At 48.6% G+C, this 17963-nt stretch overlaps 1 protein-coding gene across 1 annotated transcript in view; it reads right to left on the bottom strand.

Annotated features, from left to right (window-relative positions):
• Positions 1–17963, bottom strand: part of LMX1A (LIM homeobox transcription factor 1 alpha) — a 149331-nt gene that overhangs the window by 39803 nt on the left and 91565 nt on the right. Inside the window, exon 4 of the mRNA XM_072757389.1 lies at positions 6069–6301. Coding sequence (XP_072613490.1) covers positions 6069–6301 — 233 coding nt within the window. The remainder of the gene's footprint in view (positions 1–6068; positions 6302–17963) is intronic.

Raw genomic sequence — 17963 nt, 5'->3', positions numbered from 1 at the left:
AATAGCCCATATCCTAAGGAAAATTAAGAAGGAAGAAGGATCCCCAAACTCCGGGACGTGTCAGAAATCTTCACTTCAGCTCCAGTAAGCAGCAGCCATACTGGAGATTGGTGCCTCTCCGCCAAGGACCTCAGAGGCTAATACGAACAGGACAAAGTTAATTTATTCACACACCAAGGAAACATGCACTGAGCTCCTGTTGCATGCCAGGCACTGTGCTAGGGCCAGGTGAGTGTAGACCACAAGGCGAGAAGGAGTAGAAGCCTTCCCAAGCCAGTCTGGACTACTGGATAAACAGAGGCCATGGAACTGCTGTATTTATCTGAAATATAAAACCTCCTTTGCAGAAGGCATCCTCATGATAGGGACTTCGTGGCTCAGGGCTTCCTCTGGGAAAATCCTTCCACAAAAACAGCACTGAAGAGAGCCCTGCCTTACCCTGCTACTAGTTTCCATTCTCAGAAAAAAGAGGGAGGAATGCAGGGCCAGCTACTCTAGTCTTTGGTTATGGCCAAGGAGAATTGGTAAAGGTAAGAGGAATTGATGGTTTGAAACTTGCAAGAAAATAATGGCCAAGGGATCAATGTTGGGCACAATCTAAAATGGTGGTCTTCAAGAAAGAAAACCTTAAAATTATAAACAAACCAACCCCAGAACGAACAAGCCAAAATACACAGTTTGAGTCCATGGTAAGGGACTATAAAAGGAAATAAAATATAAAAGATATTGTTAGACAGAGGGGCAAAAAATGCAGTTCTGACTCGACATTCCTCGGTGGTCCCAAAAATGAAGAAAAAGGAAATGTTAACATAAAAATAACATAAAAAACTAAACACAACTTGGTGTCCTGGATTGAATCCTAGGACGGATGCAAGACATTGGTGGAAAATCTCATGAGACCGAATAATAACTTCAGTTTATATAGTTGAGTGAACAGTACTGGATCGATGTTAATTTCTTAGTTCACATGATATACTTATCAAAATGTACACATGAATATGAAGTGTTAACATTAGGGGAAGCCAGTTGAAGGTTATATGGCAATGTGTCTTACTTTGCAATTGTTGTGTAAATCTACAATTTTATTTCAAAATAAAGTTTTTAAAAACTGTTGCACAGGGGATCCCTGGGTGGCTCAGCAGTTTCGCGCCTGCCTATGGCCCAGGGCGCGATCCTGGAGTCCCAGGATGGAGTCCCACGTCGGGGTCCTGGCATGGAGCCTCCTTCTCCCTCTGCCCGTCTCTCTCTCTCTATCATAAATAAATAAAAATAAATTTTTAAAAAAACCTGTTGCACAAGACACTGTCAGATGACCTTTGATGTCGAAATAGGAAAAGGGATAGATTACTGAGACATACAACATGGACCAGCCAACAGGCGCTACAGTTGCCTACCATCAGTCCCCAAGCCCTTGTCCCCACCCCAGGTCAGAAAAGCCAATGAAATCATGGGCCACATCAATAGAATGTGACGTCCATGACAAGTAGTAGTAGTAATAACACCGTGCTAGTTCAGACCACACGTCAGAAGATTTCATTCCCTTCTGGATGGTACATTCTAGAGAGATGGCAGTATGTTTACAGACAGATCAGCCTCTTCTATGGGATGGCTGGAGGAATGGAGAAGAATGAGACAGGACAAAAGAGGACCCAGGAACTATGAGGGTCTCCGTTTGCAACGCAAAGGGCTGGCATGTATCAGGGAGATGGGCTGATTTCGTGAGTTCCTGAAAGCAGAACCAAGGCCGAAGTTGAGGTTGCATGTGGAGACAGACACTGGGGCTCCATGCAACAGTTCTGATAATCCCTACTCAGAACGTGAGACCAAGAGCTCCCCATGGTTGGAGACAGGCCAGAGGCTGGATGAGCATCTGGTGGGAATGTGAACTGGGGAGCCTTTCATGTGCCTTTGAACTGCGAGCACCTGTGATTCTCTGGTCAAGGAGGAGAGCACAGGGGTGAATGTCACTGGGCCATCCAAGCTGCCCAATAAGCCCGAAGAAGATTGTCAGACTCAAGCTACAAATTCCATTCTCCTCCTTGAGAAGGCCACTGGCAAAACAGGGATCAGGATAAAAGAAACTTCTCTAGCTACACCAGAAAAGAGATCCAGCAGCAAAATATCCCTGAATTTGGTGTCCCTTAGGCCTATAAGTGTGTCCTCTGCTTCTGTGTCAGAATGGTCAGCACCTTAAGACCACAGATTCTAGAATCCTAGATTTAAGTGGCCCTAGGGATCACTGGTCTTGTCTTCTACCCACTATAATTAAAACATTGAGACAAGCCTTTTCACCTGTCATAAAGGGTCCAGTCTGCACCCACGCTGGACAACAAAACCTGTCATTTCGTCTACATTACATGGGTCTGCACCCTTGGGTATGACTCTATTTCCCTCAGCCTATTTGTCACAGGACTAAATACACTGAGTTTCTTTATTTATTGTTCAAGAAGGTAATCACTCTCCTCTAGACCCTCTCCAGTTTGTCAGTGATGTCCTAAAATGCATCACTTAAATTAGGCCAAATAGTGTACATGTGCTCTAAGCAATGCAAAACTGCAACAATCGCATATTAGGGACATTATAGCTCTATTAACACGGCATTCCTCGAGGCTCCCACTGGCTTTGTGGCCAACTAAGCCCCGTGTGGAATTCCACCAAAACAGGCCCCGTTCCACATAACTACTATTGAATTTTGGAACCCAGTGGTTAAATTTCGTCTTGCTGACTTTGTGCTATTCTGTGAGCTCATCAAGATCTTTCTGAACATTGAGAGTAACAGCTGCCACAACAGCGTTCCCTGCCAGGTTTGTGTCATCTGCAAATCGAATAACCCTGCCTTCTGTGTCTTCATCCAAATCATTGATAAAAACGTTAAAGATGACAGCGCATTCCATCATTCACTCAACAAATATTTGTCAAGTACCTATAATATGTAGAGAACTCAGGACAGATATGAGAGGAGAAATCGTGTTTGTACTGGGACACGTCCTAAATTGTTTGCTTTCTGTAAACCCCCCAATATGAGATGGACTTCTTTCCTTGAAGATTTAATTCAGCTCATTAGATACTTATTGATCATTTATTCTTCCCTCAGCATCATGCTAAGCTTTGTTGAGGGAACAGAGGAATTAAAACCCATAACCCAGTTCCTTAGACACTTACCCTCTCGTTAGTGAGGCAGGATTTGGCACACAAAACATTTTATGATGTAAGACAGGCAATACTTATATAATTGACAAAAAGAGGGAAAATATATGGGGTTCTGGCTGAGACTTTATCATTTTGGTTAAAGCTGCAAAACAATGATAGATTTTTCAAGTTGAGAGGGACAACAGAATTCCTCTAGAAGCACTCTCCTCCTCTCCCAACACCCAAAATTAGTTTCAACAAGTGAGGGTCTACCTCTTGAGTCATTTTGCTCTTTGTTTGCTCTAATAATTAGGATGGCCTCCTCACACACCCAACGTTGAGTCCAAATTGCTTGCCTTTACCTTTCTATCTATAATGAAGTACTCCGTGATTTTGCTAAATAATTGAACAACTTCAAATTCTGCTCTCTGAAGGTAGAAATAGGTCTGATCCAACCTTGTGAAGGCAACAATTATGCCCTCACGTTGTCTTTACTTCTCTGGCCTGAACATCTGTAATTCCTTCATCTGACATGATTTGGGGATCTCCCCACCTCCCCACATCATTCTGGCCAGTCACACTAGGACTCCATCGCCCGCACAAAGCAAGCACTCAAGGTACATCTACCAAATGAATGTGTACGTAAAGGAGCCAGAAAGCTCTACTTTGTTTACATCAGTCTCAAAAGAAAATGCTCAGAACTGAACATACTGCTGAAAATGGGGCCAGAAAAGTGGGCTCCTAGCAGTCCCCATGCTCTGAACATTGTATTAATTATTAATGCTGCTCAGATCCAGCCTTTTCTCTGTCTTTGCACAGGGGTGGCATGGGGGAGGGACAGTACGTTAATGCTTCATGCTAATTCTGTAGTCAGTTAAATCTGTGAGTCTTTACCACAGGGGGAACTAGATAACTTTGCAGTCAAGCCCCACACAATCCTGTACCAAGAAAGGCCACTGCACTTCCTTCGATGTGAGAAAGAACGGTGTGTCCCTCTGGGTATGCGTATCTTTAAGGTCATGCTGGCATTCTGATCCCCATAGCACCTAAGCCCTTTGGGAATCTGAAGATTTTGCAGTATTTCTGGGAAGGAGGCCCAAGTGGGTGGGCACAGCAAGACACCTACAGGGAAATCCAGGGTGAGGTGACCTTCCTATACCAAGTGGGGGCCATGAAGTCGGGTTTAGAATGGGCTCAACTACCCCAGCAGGAGACAGTGTGTCAGTGTCAGTGTTCCTCAAAAGGAGAAACTGCCTCCAAATCAAAACAAACCAGGGAGAGCTAAAGATGGGCAAACCCAGCAGGAGTTGGGATTGTCCTGGTGTCCGCTTACTTAAGGCTGCAAGAAGAGTCAGGCAAGAAGAACCAACAGGGGGTAAAGGAAGCAAAGCAGCCTCCCATGAAGACCCACCACGAGCAGACACAGCCAGCCTATAGTGCATGCCAGGCTTTTTGGTTTGCATTCTCTCTTTGGTTCCCCCAAATAAAACTATGAGGTTGGCATGACTGTCACGACTTCACAGTTGTGGAAACTCAGGCTTAGGGAGGTTCAGAAAGTTGCCCACAGTCACATCGCTCTAAGGGGTGCAGCCAGGCTGAGACCTGCACCCCTCCTCACCCCCACCCCCACCTGTCCCCAAAGCCCTTGGACTCGAGCATCTTGCCACAGTGCTTTTGTTTCAAGAGTTTACTCATTCCTTAAAGATTTAATCCAGCACCCCTAATGTTCCAGGCCTGTGCTAAGCCCTGGGGACACAGTGGTAGAAGAGACACATGCCGTCCCTCATGGGGCTTAGCATTTGGCAAGAACAACAAACAGCCAGACAAGCAACTGCATTAAAGCAGGATCCGCAGGAGGGGGAGTGAAGGGCAAACTCATCCACACGAGGGATTAAGAGCCTTCCCTGGGGAAAAGAGCCCCGAGAGAGAAGCTGAAAGAATATGCTAGCAAGACCCCAAAGTGTGGGAGAGAAGAGAACAAAAGCTGAAGGTAGGGAGGTGAGCGGGAACCACTGATGAGCTGAGTCCAAGGAGGCCGAGTGAAGAGCCGGAGGTCTAAGAGGCCCCCCACTCCCGCCACCGAAGGGCTGAGAGGTGGGCAGAGGGAGGTTAGAGCCGCGTTCAGGAGGCCTGCGAGCACTGGGATCGTCGGGGCGAGAATCAGTAAGGCCAGGGGCTCTCACCGATTTGCAGAAGGGAGGTGCAAAGTCAGCCAAACTCTGCCCACCCGGTGGAGACAGACACACACTCAACCTGGACACTTAATTCACTTTCTCTGGCCTTCTGAAACCCACTGTATATGATCTTGGAGCTCTCTTAGCCCCTAACAGAGGCTCAGAGCAGCTCAGGGATTATGAAACTGAATTATTGGTTCCAGGGCATCATTGCCTGTAATGGTACCACGTATCTATACCCTCGTGGTGCGTGCAGTGTACGTCCCCTCCCCCTGGATTTTGGGGTTCAGCTTTGAGTTGGCTTTAGCTGGTGGGCCATTAGCTGACCTGATGGGAGCCGAGGCTGGAAACGCGCTTGCAAGGTTGGGCGGGCCTTCTTGCACTTTTGTCACGGCCAAGAGGAGATCATGCCGCTGCCTCTCAAGCCTGGACCCCGGAGTGAGACCAAACCCTGGTGTGCAGCCTAGAGCCCAGCTCAGCCGATTCCAGGTGACCTGCAGACCCTCGGGCTGACGCAGTCACCCCCGTTAACCCAGAGACTTGTGAACCTGTGGATTAAGCGTTCACAGTCACACACCATGGACTCTGGGGGCAATTCCTGGCCAGTGAGAGATCCCACCAACCTTACAAAGACACCGCTGCTGTGCCACGGAGTGGGGCTGCTCTAGGGGCTGGGCGTCTAGGGGGACAGCAATGCAGACCGTCAGCTCAGCCCCCACCCCATCCCACCCCCCACGCCCCTGCCGCCCAGCGCCAGGCACTCACCTGAGTCTGAGGCTGCCGGGCTCACCAGGCTGAGTAGCTCCCGCTCCTTCTCATAATCCCCTTTGCAGAGCAGCTGCCCCTCCTTCAGGACAAACTCGTCGCCCTTCTGGAGCTGCCGCTCACAGACGCAGCAGCAGAAGCAGCTCAAGTGGTACACGCTCTTCTGGGCCCGCATGACGAACTCATTGGGTGCAATGGCCTCGAAGCAGCCCCCACATTTGACCGCAAACAGCCTGGCAGCAGGGGAGAGAGGGAAGCAAGGTCTTTGAGAAAGGTCTGATTGGGCCCAGCTGGCCTTGGGTCAAGAAGAGCAAAAGAGACTCCAAGAGCTAGGGTGAGGGCGGTCGGAATGGAGTACACCCGAAATCCAGATGACGTGCTCCCCGGCGGGGCTGAACCAGAGGATTCAGTTGTGTTCCTCACCAAGGCTGAAGAAGAGCAGGGGCAGAGGCACTGGAAGTATCCTGAGCCCAGCGCACGACCGGCGTGGTCTAGGACATGGTGTTCCCAAAGGGTAGTCTACACCCCGGTGGGATCCCTGGGGAAGCTTATTGTTCAAACCAAAGATCTCTAACACAGACGTCCAGGCCCACTCCCATCAGCCTGTAGGAGAGGGGACCCCAGGATGTGAATCTGTATGGCAAGCTTGGCAGGGCATTCTGAGGCCTAATGTGGTTGGTGAGACGGAAACTGTATCCGAGCTTCCCAGGGTGGCTTTTGATGGATTCAACCTCTCTCCCAGGACTTCTTATTTCACTTATTTTCAACAGACCATGTAGAGGGTAGCCATCTATGCCAAGCCAAAGCAGTAGGCACTAGCAATGTTAAGGTAAATAAAAGAAAACCCCTTTCAGATATGAGCTCAGGCGATTGACATGTTTGTGCTGGTCATTCGGTAGCTTCCTGCTAAGGTTTCGAGATGCCAAATGCAGGGCACCTGGGGTGGCTCAGTTGCTTACGTGCCCTACTCTTCGTTTTGGCTCAGGTCATGTCTAAGGGTCATGAGATCCAGCCCTGGGTCCGGCTCCATGCTCAGCACAGAACCTGCCTGAGATTCTTTCTTCCTCTCTCCCCTTCCCCTGCTCATGCTCACTCTCACACTCTGTCTAAAATAAATAAAATCTTTAAAAACTAAAATCAATAAAATCTTTTTTAAAAAGACACAAAAAAAGGGATCCCTGGGTGGCGCAGCGGTTTGGCGCCTGCCTTTGGCCCAGGGCGCGATCCTGGAGACCCGGGATCGAATCCCACGTCAGGCTCCCGGTGCATGGAGCCTGCTTCTCCCTCTGCCTGTGTCTCTGCCTCTCTCTCTCTCTCTGTATGACTATCATAAATAAATAATAAAAAAAAATTAAAAAAAAAAAAAAGACACAAAAAAGCAGCGAGATCCAGAGGCCTGTGCCCTGCTACCAGCTACACCAACAACTGCCTGCAAAACCACGGGCACGATTCCTTCCCTTTGCACTTCTTTTCTCTGGATGCTGCTAAGATGTAAGGCCAATCTCTCCCAGCTTCATAAGCCTTACGGTGATCGCTTCCTACTGCTGACTTCAAACATCTTAATCTTGCCTCATCATTTAGCTTTTCCCATGCCTGCAGTTGAAGAACAAGACCTATGGAATAGTTGTATAACCCATACCGTCTTGCACCTGGTGGACACTCAGTAAACATTGATTTGCTTTGACCCACTGATCTAACTCGTTCTCCTAAAATAACATGTGTAAAGAGCCATGCACTGGGGCTGCCACACAGTAGGTCCCAATAAAAGTAGCCCTTCTCCTTGCAACCCCCAGACCAGTAACAGTTCGGGTAGTCTGGGGACAGATGAAAATTTAAAGCAGATCTATGTCTTTGTAAAAATGCCTCATGATAACATAATTGCCTTTGTCAACCCCTTTGGCATAAGCACAGAGATAATACACCCTAAAAATATCTCTGGGATTCATGCATTATAGCACTCATTTTTCTATCTCCAAAATAAACAGGTGTTTGGGGTTTTTGTGGGTTTTTTCTTTTTGCTTTTTTTTTAAAAAAATATTTTAATTATTTATTCATTCATGACAGAGAGAGAGAGGCAGAGACACAGGCAGAGGGAGAAGGAGGCTCCATGCAGGGAGCCTGACATGGGCCTTGATCCCAGGTCTCCAGGATCAAGCCCTGGGCTGAAGGTGGTGCTAAACTGCTGAGCCACCTGGGCTGCCCTTTGCTTTTTTATGTAGTAGCACAACAGGGGAAAAGAATCTCTCCCAAAACCTCCCCCCCCCCACCCCGCCTCTCTCTCTCTCTCTCTCTCTCTCTCTCTCTCTGTCCTCACATACCAGAGGGTCAACAGGCATGGACAGTTCAGATGGTGTAGGGCGAGGATGGCATCAAGGGGCGACCAATGGCCAGAGTCCATTGAACTCCACGCCCTCCTCTCTTCGCAGAGACACACACACCAGCCAACTGAGACCACTCAGAGCTGATGCCACCTTGCTCTGCTAACAAGTTCCATGTTGGAGCTGAGAATGCAGAATAACTGAAGAGCCTTTTCTTATACACAGGCCAACCACCATCATGGCCTAAGTGTGGCCAACCCCATCTCCATTCACACATTCAATTACCCGTCTACTCTTCTCTTCACCCATTCATTCATTCGGAAGCACCCAGCTCGCACTAACACCACACACTGTCCTAACTGGGAAAGGAAGAAGAGAAACCACCGCCCAGCAGCATTCACATCCGCACACCATTGTACATGGAGTGTCCATTAGGTGTCGGGCACTGTTGTAGGCACAAAATCATCCAAAACCAAGTCTTCCACCCCGCAGAGCTCCCACACTAGTGAGAGAAACAGCAAACAAACAAAACAAAAAATACCAAATAACCTCTGCCCATAGAGATTTACCTGTGGGAAGGGGATACAAGAACAATACAAAATGTCCAGTGAATACACAACAGAAAGGCGTCAAGCCATACTTGGTTGATAAAACAATCCCTTCCCAGCTCTGGAGCTGTACGAGTTCATGACTCCAAGTCTACTTGGAAGCATCCTGAAGAAGGGAAGAGTTTTGAGGGTGAGGAGGAAGCAAAGGAGGGGTTCCCAAGGAGGCGCTGCACACAGATTGGCCAAAGGAAAATGGAAGCCATTCAAATTCTTTGGGTGAAGGGAGCCAAGGCCTGGGGGAAGAGAATGAAGCGGCCTCCCATGACTCCATGACCGAACAGCCTCCCAGGACAGAGGCCAGCCAGCAGGTGATGGCAGCACAGCTCAGGATCAGGAATGCATGAGCTCCCGCTCCCTCTCAACCCAGTCCTTGGGCCACCACACCAGCCCCTCACCCCGGCCATCAGGAGCACCTTATAGCCCCCATCCTGATATGCCCGCCCTCTGCCTCTCGACGTCCAAGTGGTTAGGGTGGCTCTTCCACCACCGACAAGGTATACAACAGCCCCAAACCACAACTCCGGAAACCAGCAGCCCTGCCTTCTTCTACCCCCTATCTCCAGCTCCATATCCAACCTCCTCTGCAGGGCACACCAGTCCCCCCAACATGTGCCTTTACTTCCTGCCCCCTCACTGGATGCTGGATGCATGAGGCAGAAAAATCACCCGGTTCTTCCCTGGCCCCTCATCCCTAGTCACTGTTTGCCAACCTGAGCAAACTAATCAATGCCTTTCCAGGGGCTGGTCAAAGGCCCTTTGTCCCCAGAGCCCTCCTTCTCCTCCCCTTCCCCGAAGGGAGCTGTTAAACAGACTCCCAGCGAGTCAACAAGCACTTGAGGCAGCCGCAGGTGGTTGCATCTGTGCTGGCCCGGCTTCCACCCTGTTAATCTCCTCCCCTTTCTCCGCCCTTCTTCATTTCATCCCTCTCTCCTAAAACTTTCCCCAACTTGGAGAAGGGAGGGTCGGGGTGAGCTCCGCAAAGAAAGGCCACCGTGTTGACTCAGGAGAGGCCGGAGAAAGTGACGGGAGTTGTCGGGGCTCCAGTCCTGAGATGGTCACGGTCAGTGGGGATTACGGGCCAGGATGGGAGGGTGGAGAGGGGGAAAAGGTGGGGGACAGCCCCATCTCTCTCCATTCTCTCCACCGGCTCGCCCCCTTCTGGGTGAAGACCAGGTCAACCTCACCCCACTACCATGACTCTCGTCACCCTCCCTAACCCCAGCGCAGTGCAAGGAGAAGAGGCGCACGCAGTCCACCACCTGTGTGCCAGATGTGTACACAGCTGTACGGGTGCCCCTGTGGCTCCAGCCGCCGGCTGCACACCTCCCACAAGTTGTTTTCTCTAAGGCTCAGACAAGCAGAGAAAAGGATTTGTTCAAAAGTCCAGGTCGTAATTAAAACACAGCCTGTCTCTTCCCAATGCCCTGGATGGCGTCCCCCACGGTTCCTTCCCCCTCTGAATGCTAATGAGACCGTACTCTGGGTTCACAGCCTGGCAAGACTGGCTGTGCCCTTGAAAGGCTACACAAGGTTTCCAGAAATGTCCGGCTCCTCCAGACATGCGTAACAACTCCCAACTCCTCCTCCCGTTGGAAATTCTCCTAGCCCTGCAAACTCTTCGAGTGATTCCTTATCTCCTCTTTGCATCGAATTCTATAATTCACCTATAAAATGGGAACAAGGGGATGCCTGGATGGCTCAGTGGTTGTGCATCTGCCTTTGGCTCAGGACGTGATCCCGGGGTCCTGGGATCGAGTCCTGCATCAGGCTCCCCACAGGGAGCCTGCTTCTCCCTCTGCCTGTGTCTCTCATGAATAAATAAATAATCTTTAAAAAAATAATAATAAAATAAAATGGGAACAATACCCTGTGGCTCACCGAAGAGCCCCGGGGCGATGCCCATCCCAGAGCCGAAGCCCGCAGTTAGCGCTCTCCTTGCTCCAGTGAACGCCCTCTGCAGGGGGCCCCGGGGTGTCCTGGCCTCCGGAAGCTCCCAGGCTGCAGCCCACAGCAGCTCTCAACACAGACCACGGCACTGTGTGTCCAGAGCATGCAGGAGGGAGGAAGCCAGAGTGGCACAAAGGAGAGCCCCAGCCACTTGGTTTAGGGGTCCTGGAATCTCTGGTCTTGCCCTCTCCCTCCCTCTCCTCCTTGTCCCCCTCCCCCTGGCGCTTTCCCACACCATCCACCAGGCTGGGATGTAGCCTGGCTGCAATTCTATTCAGTGTCCTGCTGCCACCCCTCCCTGTCGAGCCCCCCACTCCCCCACAGCCATGAGACGACCACTAGCAGTCTTGGCGACAGAGCCTGAGCTGGCAGGTGCTGTTGCTGCCCGCTGTCCCTAGTAGGACTGGGAGCCTTGGTCTGCTCAGATATAAAAGGCAGTAATGATGCCCACGCTGCTGGGTCAGCGAGGACTAGACGAGAACACGGGTGCAGAGTACTTTATCATCCATCAGGGGCTGCACATGCTGTAGTCATTCTTATTTGCCCGGACTCTGGATTTTGATCTTTTGGATTTTTTTTAATTTTTATTTTATTTTATTTTATTTTATTGGCCCCAAAGGTAGCAAGTTAGGCTTAGGAGTCTCCCGAGGCCTATTCTGGGAGAGCTCTTCTTCCTCAGTGGCCTGAGCCCAGTCTGCCCACATTTCCCACCTTTGATGTGAGTGTGACTTCATCTCGAAGGACTGGGGAACTGCCCTGGGGGGCGAACCCAAGGGGTTTGAGGTGGGGGAGTGAAGCCCAACCCAGCTCCAGCCTCCTGGCTCCATGCTGGCAGCCCTGGGAGGACAGGTATGGGATTGGACCTGGGAACCCAGGGCTCAAGGGCTCCTCCTTTACCAACCGGCCTCCCAAAAGCCACCTGTCCTTTCCCTTTCTAGTCTTGAATGGCTAAGTACTGCCTAGATCGGTGTTAGATCAAGGATGGAGAGGCTGCAGAGGGGGCATGTCTCTATTCCTCAGGTGTCCTCACTCCACACCTGGCAGCCAAGCAGCTCACCTTGCCGGTACCCAAATCCATGTCCCCAGAAGGTGCTTTGGCAGGACATGGCCATGCCATGGCAACTGTCCCAACAAAATATTTTCCAGAACCGTATCATTCACAGTCACAGATTTATATATGTAATACATACGTGTATGTATATATATATACATATATTTACATATATATACATATATATATGTATATAAATATATACATACAAACTAAGGCCGAGAGAGATCATGTATGGATCCACAAACCCACAAAACACATATACGCACACTCCAGCCAAAACCTACAACTCACTCACGTGCTCGCCTTCTCTCTCCCTGTCTTTCTACATTTCTGTATCATTTTTTTCTTTTTTGTGATCACACATGTAATTTTATTTTGTTTTATTTTGTTGTTGGCAGATTGAATTTAAATTTTAAAGATGTATGGATTATTTCTAAAAAGGATCTCCCTAGATACTAGATACCTAGAAAAGATTCTGTATGAAGAAAGCAATCTGCCCCTAGGGCATGTTCGAAACCCACTAGGGCTGGGTAATTTCTTAATTCGCTCCCATTTTTGTAATTCAGGATTTTATTGCAGGGTTGGGAACCCGACCCTGTAGCTAAGGAGACAAGAGCATTCCAAAAAAAAGCAGACCTGAAGGCGTGACAGCTGAGAAAGACCTCAGGAACCAGTCAAAGGCTGGCAGGAGAGAAGCAGAGCAGCCCAGTAGGCACCAGCACATCCCTCTAATGCAGGAATCCCAGCAGAAAGACAGGGATCTGTTGAGGGACCAGACACACCCCCAGACCTGGTGTCAGTTGTGTGATGGTAGGAAAACCACCCCACCATTCTGAATGCTGGGGTCCTCGTACTTTGATCATGTCTCAACACCTCCCTGCCCCAGGTTATTGTACTTCAAAGGAAGAGAAGCTTGTGGCAGAGAGAAAAAAGGGGGATGGATCTTTATTAAATACCACCTGAAGCCAGCAACTGTGGTATTTCCTTTATCTAGCACCTCACTGAACCAGTGAGGGGAGAGTACGTAGAACCATGTCGTGAACTCAGAGAGTATCTCACCATGTTTCAGCTCAGCTTCATTCATGAGGCTTCTCTTCCCCAGGAGAGAACCGAGGTGTCTGATTCTTAGGTTCCTTCTTCCATTTCTCTCTTATAGCCTCTCTAGCACTGCTTCCACGGTAGAAACAAAGTAGAAAGACCCAGCAGCTGGGATGGCTATGTTGTGGGACCCATGGCTGGGTCCTGAGACTCTGCCGTCCACAGGTAGGAGAAAGGCAGGGTTAGGAACCAAGTTAATCCCTTCGACTACTCAGCTCTTGGGCCCCCCAGAACACCTGAAGGGATCCTGAAAGGCTTCTCCCCTCCATGAATTTAGGTTAGGAACAGTGTGTGGGAGACTCTCTAGGACCCAACACCAGCATGCAAGAGTCTACGCTGACTCCAAATAACTGCAAAACGAGATAATTCTGGCTGGAACCCCATTCCCAGACAGGGGAACCTGGTAGATCACTATTTCAAGGTACAGACAAAAGTGTAGGCCAGTGGGGGTGGACCCAGGGAGACCCAAGGAAGCCCAGTCAGAGACAGATTATTATTATAATAATATAATATATTAATAATATAATAGATTATCCACAATAGAACAAGGAGGCAAGATGATGTAATTAAATAAACTTAGGTGCAAGTCCCTACTTCACCATTTATTAGCCAAGTGATCTCAGTCAGGCTGTGGTGGCATCAGTTTACCTATCTCAGAGTGGGAGTAAGAAAAGGACCTCTCTCTCTCATAGAATCCCAAGAAGAATTAATGCAACTAATGCACTGACTCTGCTTAGCATAGTGCCTGGTGCATGGTAAATCCTCAATAAAATGGTAACCATTACAATGGTGGTGATGATGATGATGGAGAGAAAGAGCTGAATATGAGTATGAGAGAGAAATTAGTAAAGAAAAAAAAAATCTGAGGAATTGTAGTGTCAGACTTGGAGAATCAGGATTTGACAAAGGAGTGTGGAGAAAGTAGTTCAGGACCAAGGCCATGAACAACGCAAGATGTCAGAGGTCAGCTTTCCAGTGGTGCTGGCTATGAACTTGGGGTTCAGCCCTGACAATACAATGGAGCGAGGGACTGAGTTCCCACTGGCTGAAATGGCCTCGGCCTAGGGTTTGCATGCAGCCTGACCCCACAGGATTTGTCTGGATTTACCTAATAGCCCTGGCGCAGCAAGGTGACATGCCTTCTTGCTCTTTCTATCAAAGTAAAACCAAGACGTTGACAGGCTTCATTTTCTTTTCAAAACACCTGACTTTTCCACCCATGAATTCCCATGGCTACTTTCAAGCTCTCCCACCCCTGCCCCCCATCACCCTCTAGACACTAGACATTAGATGCTGCGTCAGCCCCCACATCTACCCTGAGGTTGATGACGCAATTTCCCATGGACAGGAATAGTGTAAAATATGGCAGCCTCATGCAAACCCAGAGCTATCCCAAGGCAAGAGCCCTGAGATTCATGAGGACCGAGCAGGAATATGAGCAGGAATGAGCCCCCATTATGACACTGCAGAATGTTCCAGAACAAAGGGCGTGTTTGGAAAAGATTGAGCTCTTCATTAACCTTAACCCAGAATCCCGCAGATCTCAAAGGCAGCTTCTCAAGGCCTCCATACCGTAGACAATTCAATGGAAGGGTGGAAGACAAAATAAGTATGTGGGGGAAAAAAAACCCTAATTTTTACTTGAAGCCAACTGGTTGTGTACTTCTTTTTGCCCCAACATAAAAAAAAAAAAAATTAGATTTTAGCCTTGGACAGCTGGCGACCACACAGCATGCCGTCTTGCTGCTGGAGCCTACCAAAACTAGGCTCGGTCAGGTATGTGAACTTCTGGTTGGGAAACCAGGGGAGGGTCTTCACCGAGCTGGACAGCCAGCAGGCAGCGATCTGTGCTTCGCCCGGTTTCCACCCTCTCCACCAGGGGGCAGCACAGCAGCACTCATTAAGTGCCACGTTGACTTGGTAACTGAGGTCACCCAGGCACAGAGACAGGGATTGGCCATATGCCAAAACTGTCTGTCGGGGAAATCTGCTGCTGGGAGTCTGGGAGACCATGGGGCTAAACTGAAGGAGAAGCGGTGAGAGAAGCGTATTCAAAAGTATTGGGAAGCAAAAGCATGGCTTGTGGCCTTAGAAGTAGTGACACAAGCAACCTTGTCAGCTGGCTCAAGGTCTCTGTCCTTGAGGCTGAGCCAACACGACCACAATAAGAAACTGAGCCTGTGGTCCTGGGGCGGTGGGAAAGTCTGCAAGGACAATAGAAGTGGCAGGATCTTCTATAGGAGACAGTCTCAAGACTCTGCAGTGGGGAGAAAATGGAAAACAATAAGTGGCAGGCAGAGCCAATCAGAGTCTCTGTCTCGTTGGGGCTCCTGGGGAGCAGCGAGGAGGACCATACAATGGGATGAGAACCGCTAAGTATGATGTCTGCACGTCCCGGAGGCTCCGAGGAGCTCGGGGTAACACATGGCTCATCGCCTATCGAAAACCCTGCTGGCAATGGGCAGCTTTTACCTCAAAATGGTGCACTCAGTACTTTCCTTGTTCTTACGGTGCATCTGTTCCAGAGTCAGCAAGACAGAATGGTAAGAGCATGGCCTTGGAATTCCAACAGAACCTGGATTCAAATCCCGATTCTGCCTTTGAGAGTCTGGGTGGCTCATAGACTCTTGGGGCCTTGGCCTCTTTATCCAGAAACGAGATGGTAACTATCTTACAAGATGTTCTGGAGATTAAAGAAGACAAATGTATTTGCAGTCGCTGACAATACTAGCTGGTCTCAGGAAGTAGCAACTATTAACTCTCCTTATTGAAATCAATTTACCATATCTGCCCACATAAATATCTGCAGGTCATTTATTTTAAGACAGATGACTGAGGCCAAAAATAGAACTTCACATGTATCTCAAGGCTTTCTTCTTCAGTGTTCTGACAAACTAAATCAAAATTCAACAAGCCTTTCATACGCTATTGGAGAACAGACCAACAGACAAATTTGAAAGGACAAATACTTGAGAGGAAATAGTGCATTTCATGCGGGCAACTATGGCTATGGTCCACCTGAACCCAAGGTAAATATTGACATCAGCCAACTCATGTTGACCAACACCCACTTTCATTGCCTAACACCCAGCATATGTTCAGGAAGTCGGCAGCTCCATGTTTAGCCAACCACAGCCAACAGTTGCTATTTGGTTAACACTGACATTATCTGGCAAATATTTGGGACAGACCCTTGCCCCGTTATCATTTCAGTTCTCAGATGACTGCTTCGTACTGAGGCTGCTGACCACTGTGTGGACCTGCATTGAGACACCCTTCTTCTTGCTTTGCCCCCCTAACTGTTAGACGCCCCCCCCCAAGAGATTAGTCAACCTCTCCCCTCATTCTATAAAAGGAAAGCAACCAAGGCCAGATAAGGATTGATGACTTACCCCAAATCACAGACAAAGCTGACATTACTGAGAAAGCCAGCCAGAGCCTGAGGATCGGTCAGTGATCAAAAAATGAAAGACGTTACATATGGCCCAACCAAGGATGGAAACATGTCCCCCTGGCTCTTAAGCAGTGCCTGGACCAGGTGAAGGAGTACAAAGCGTGTATGAGACAGGGAGTCTCCTGTTTAGGAGCTCTTTCTTCTCCTTCCCCCTCTTCTTTTCCAAAACCTAGAAAGCTGACTACCAGTCAGACCATAGAGCAAAAACAATGTGGTAAAAGCATGGATTCCAATAATCCAAGCCAAGGTGGCACAACTTATATTATAGACTCCCCATGTTGTCACACAGACATGCAAAGATGGCAAGAAACATAAAACAGACGTACAGAAACTGTATGTTTCCTTTTTAGGGAGTTAAAGGGTTGGTTTCCTTTGAAACTGTCAGTTTTCTTTTCCCTTCATCCTCATTAGCCTCCTGGGACGCCCTTAAACATACCCAGAAAACAAGAGAGCAGAGGGAATGAGGTATTTTTAGCTGATATTCCGGGCACACATTCCTATTGTTCCACAATTTTTGGCTTGGCTGGATGGCACGTGGCCAATACAATGTATACTCTGACAAAGACTGTATGCTTCCTGGGCTCTATGAGTGGGAGAGAGAGAGACAGAGACATAGAAAGAAAGAGTGTGTGTGTGTGTGTGTGTGTGTGTGTGTGTGTGTGCGCGCGCGCGCGCGGGAGTGATAAAAGTAGGAAGGACAAGGACATTATTGATGATGTTTTAATGGGAAAGATTCTGGGATCCCAGCAGGGGGCAACACCGAGCTCTCTATGAATTCTGTTTGCTTTTGTCACCTTCACTTTTCATGACTACCACTGTGCCATACATCCAGGAAAAAAACAAGAAACAGATATACTGTCACAGCCCAAGAGCTCCTTACTGAATCAGCAGAGACCATTAGCACTGTATTAGGAACTAGATGTATTTGGAAGATCGATTAAATCATCTGGTGCAGCAACTAGCACAAGACAGTGTTCAAAACATTGACAGTTGTTACTGTTCTCCTCCTCGTGTGTACGACACCTGTTCTCAAGGATCATCCAGTCTTCCAGGGGAGACCAGAAAAGACAAACATTGACTAACAATCTGAGTAAAAATCTCCCACCATCGCATAAAAGCCACAAAGAGCTGCCATGTGGGACTTTCCCTTTCCACGTGAGGGATGGAAAATATCTCTGGATCATCTGAAGTTCCAGAATGCCTTTAGTTCACAGATTTCAAACATGTGTGATCTTGTGTAACATCTCAGCTCTGATGTAAGTGAGAAAGAGGGGGGTAAGGTAAAATAGGTAAACAGTACTCTACAGACACCCCCCCCCAAAATCCAGCAGTGGTGGAGTCTTGAGTAAAAAAAGCCAGGCCCCTGAACCTCCAAAGATCTCTTTCCCACAAGATTATGTTGCCTTCCTTTCTGGT

Source organism: Vulpes vulpes, chromosome 5, assembly GCF_048418805.1.
Source record: "Vulpes vulpes isolate BD-2025 chromosome 5, VulVul3, whole genome shotgun sequence".
Classification (NCBI taxonomy): Eukaryota; Metazoa; Chordata; class Mammalia; order Carnivora; family Canidae; genus Vulpes; species Vulpes vulpes.
The sequence above is the reverse complement of the archived record's forward strand: the minus strand, read 5'-3'. Positions and strand labels throughout refer to the sequence as shown.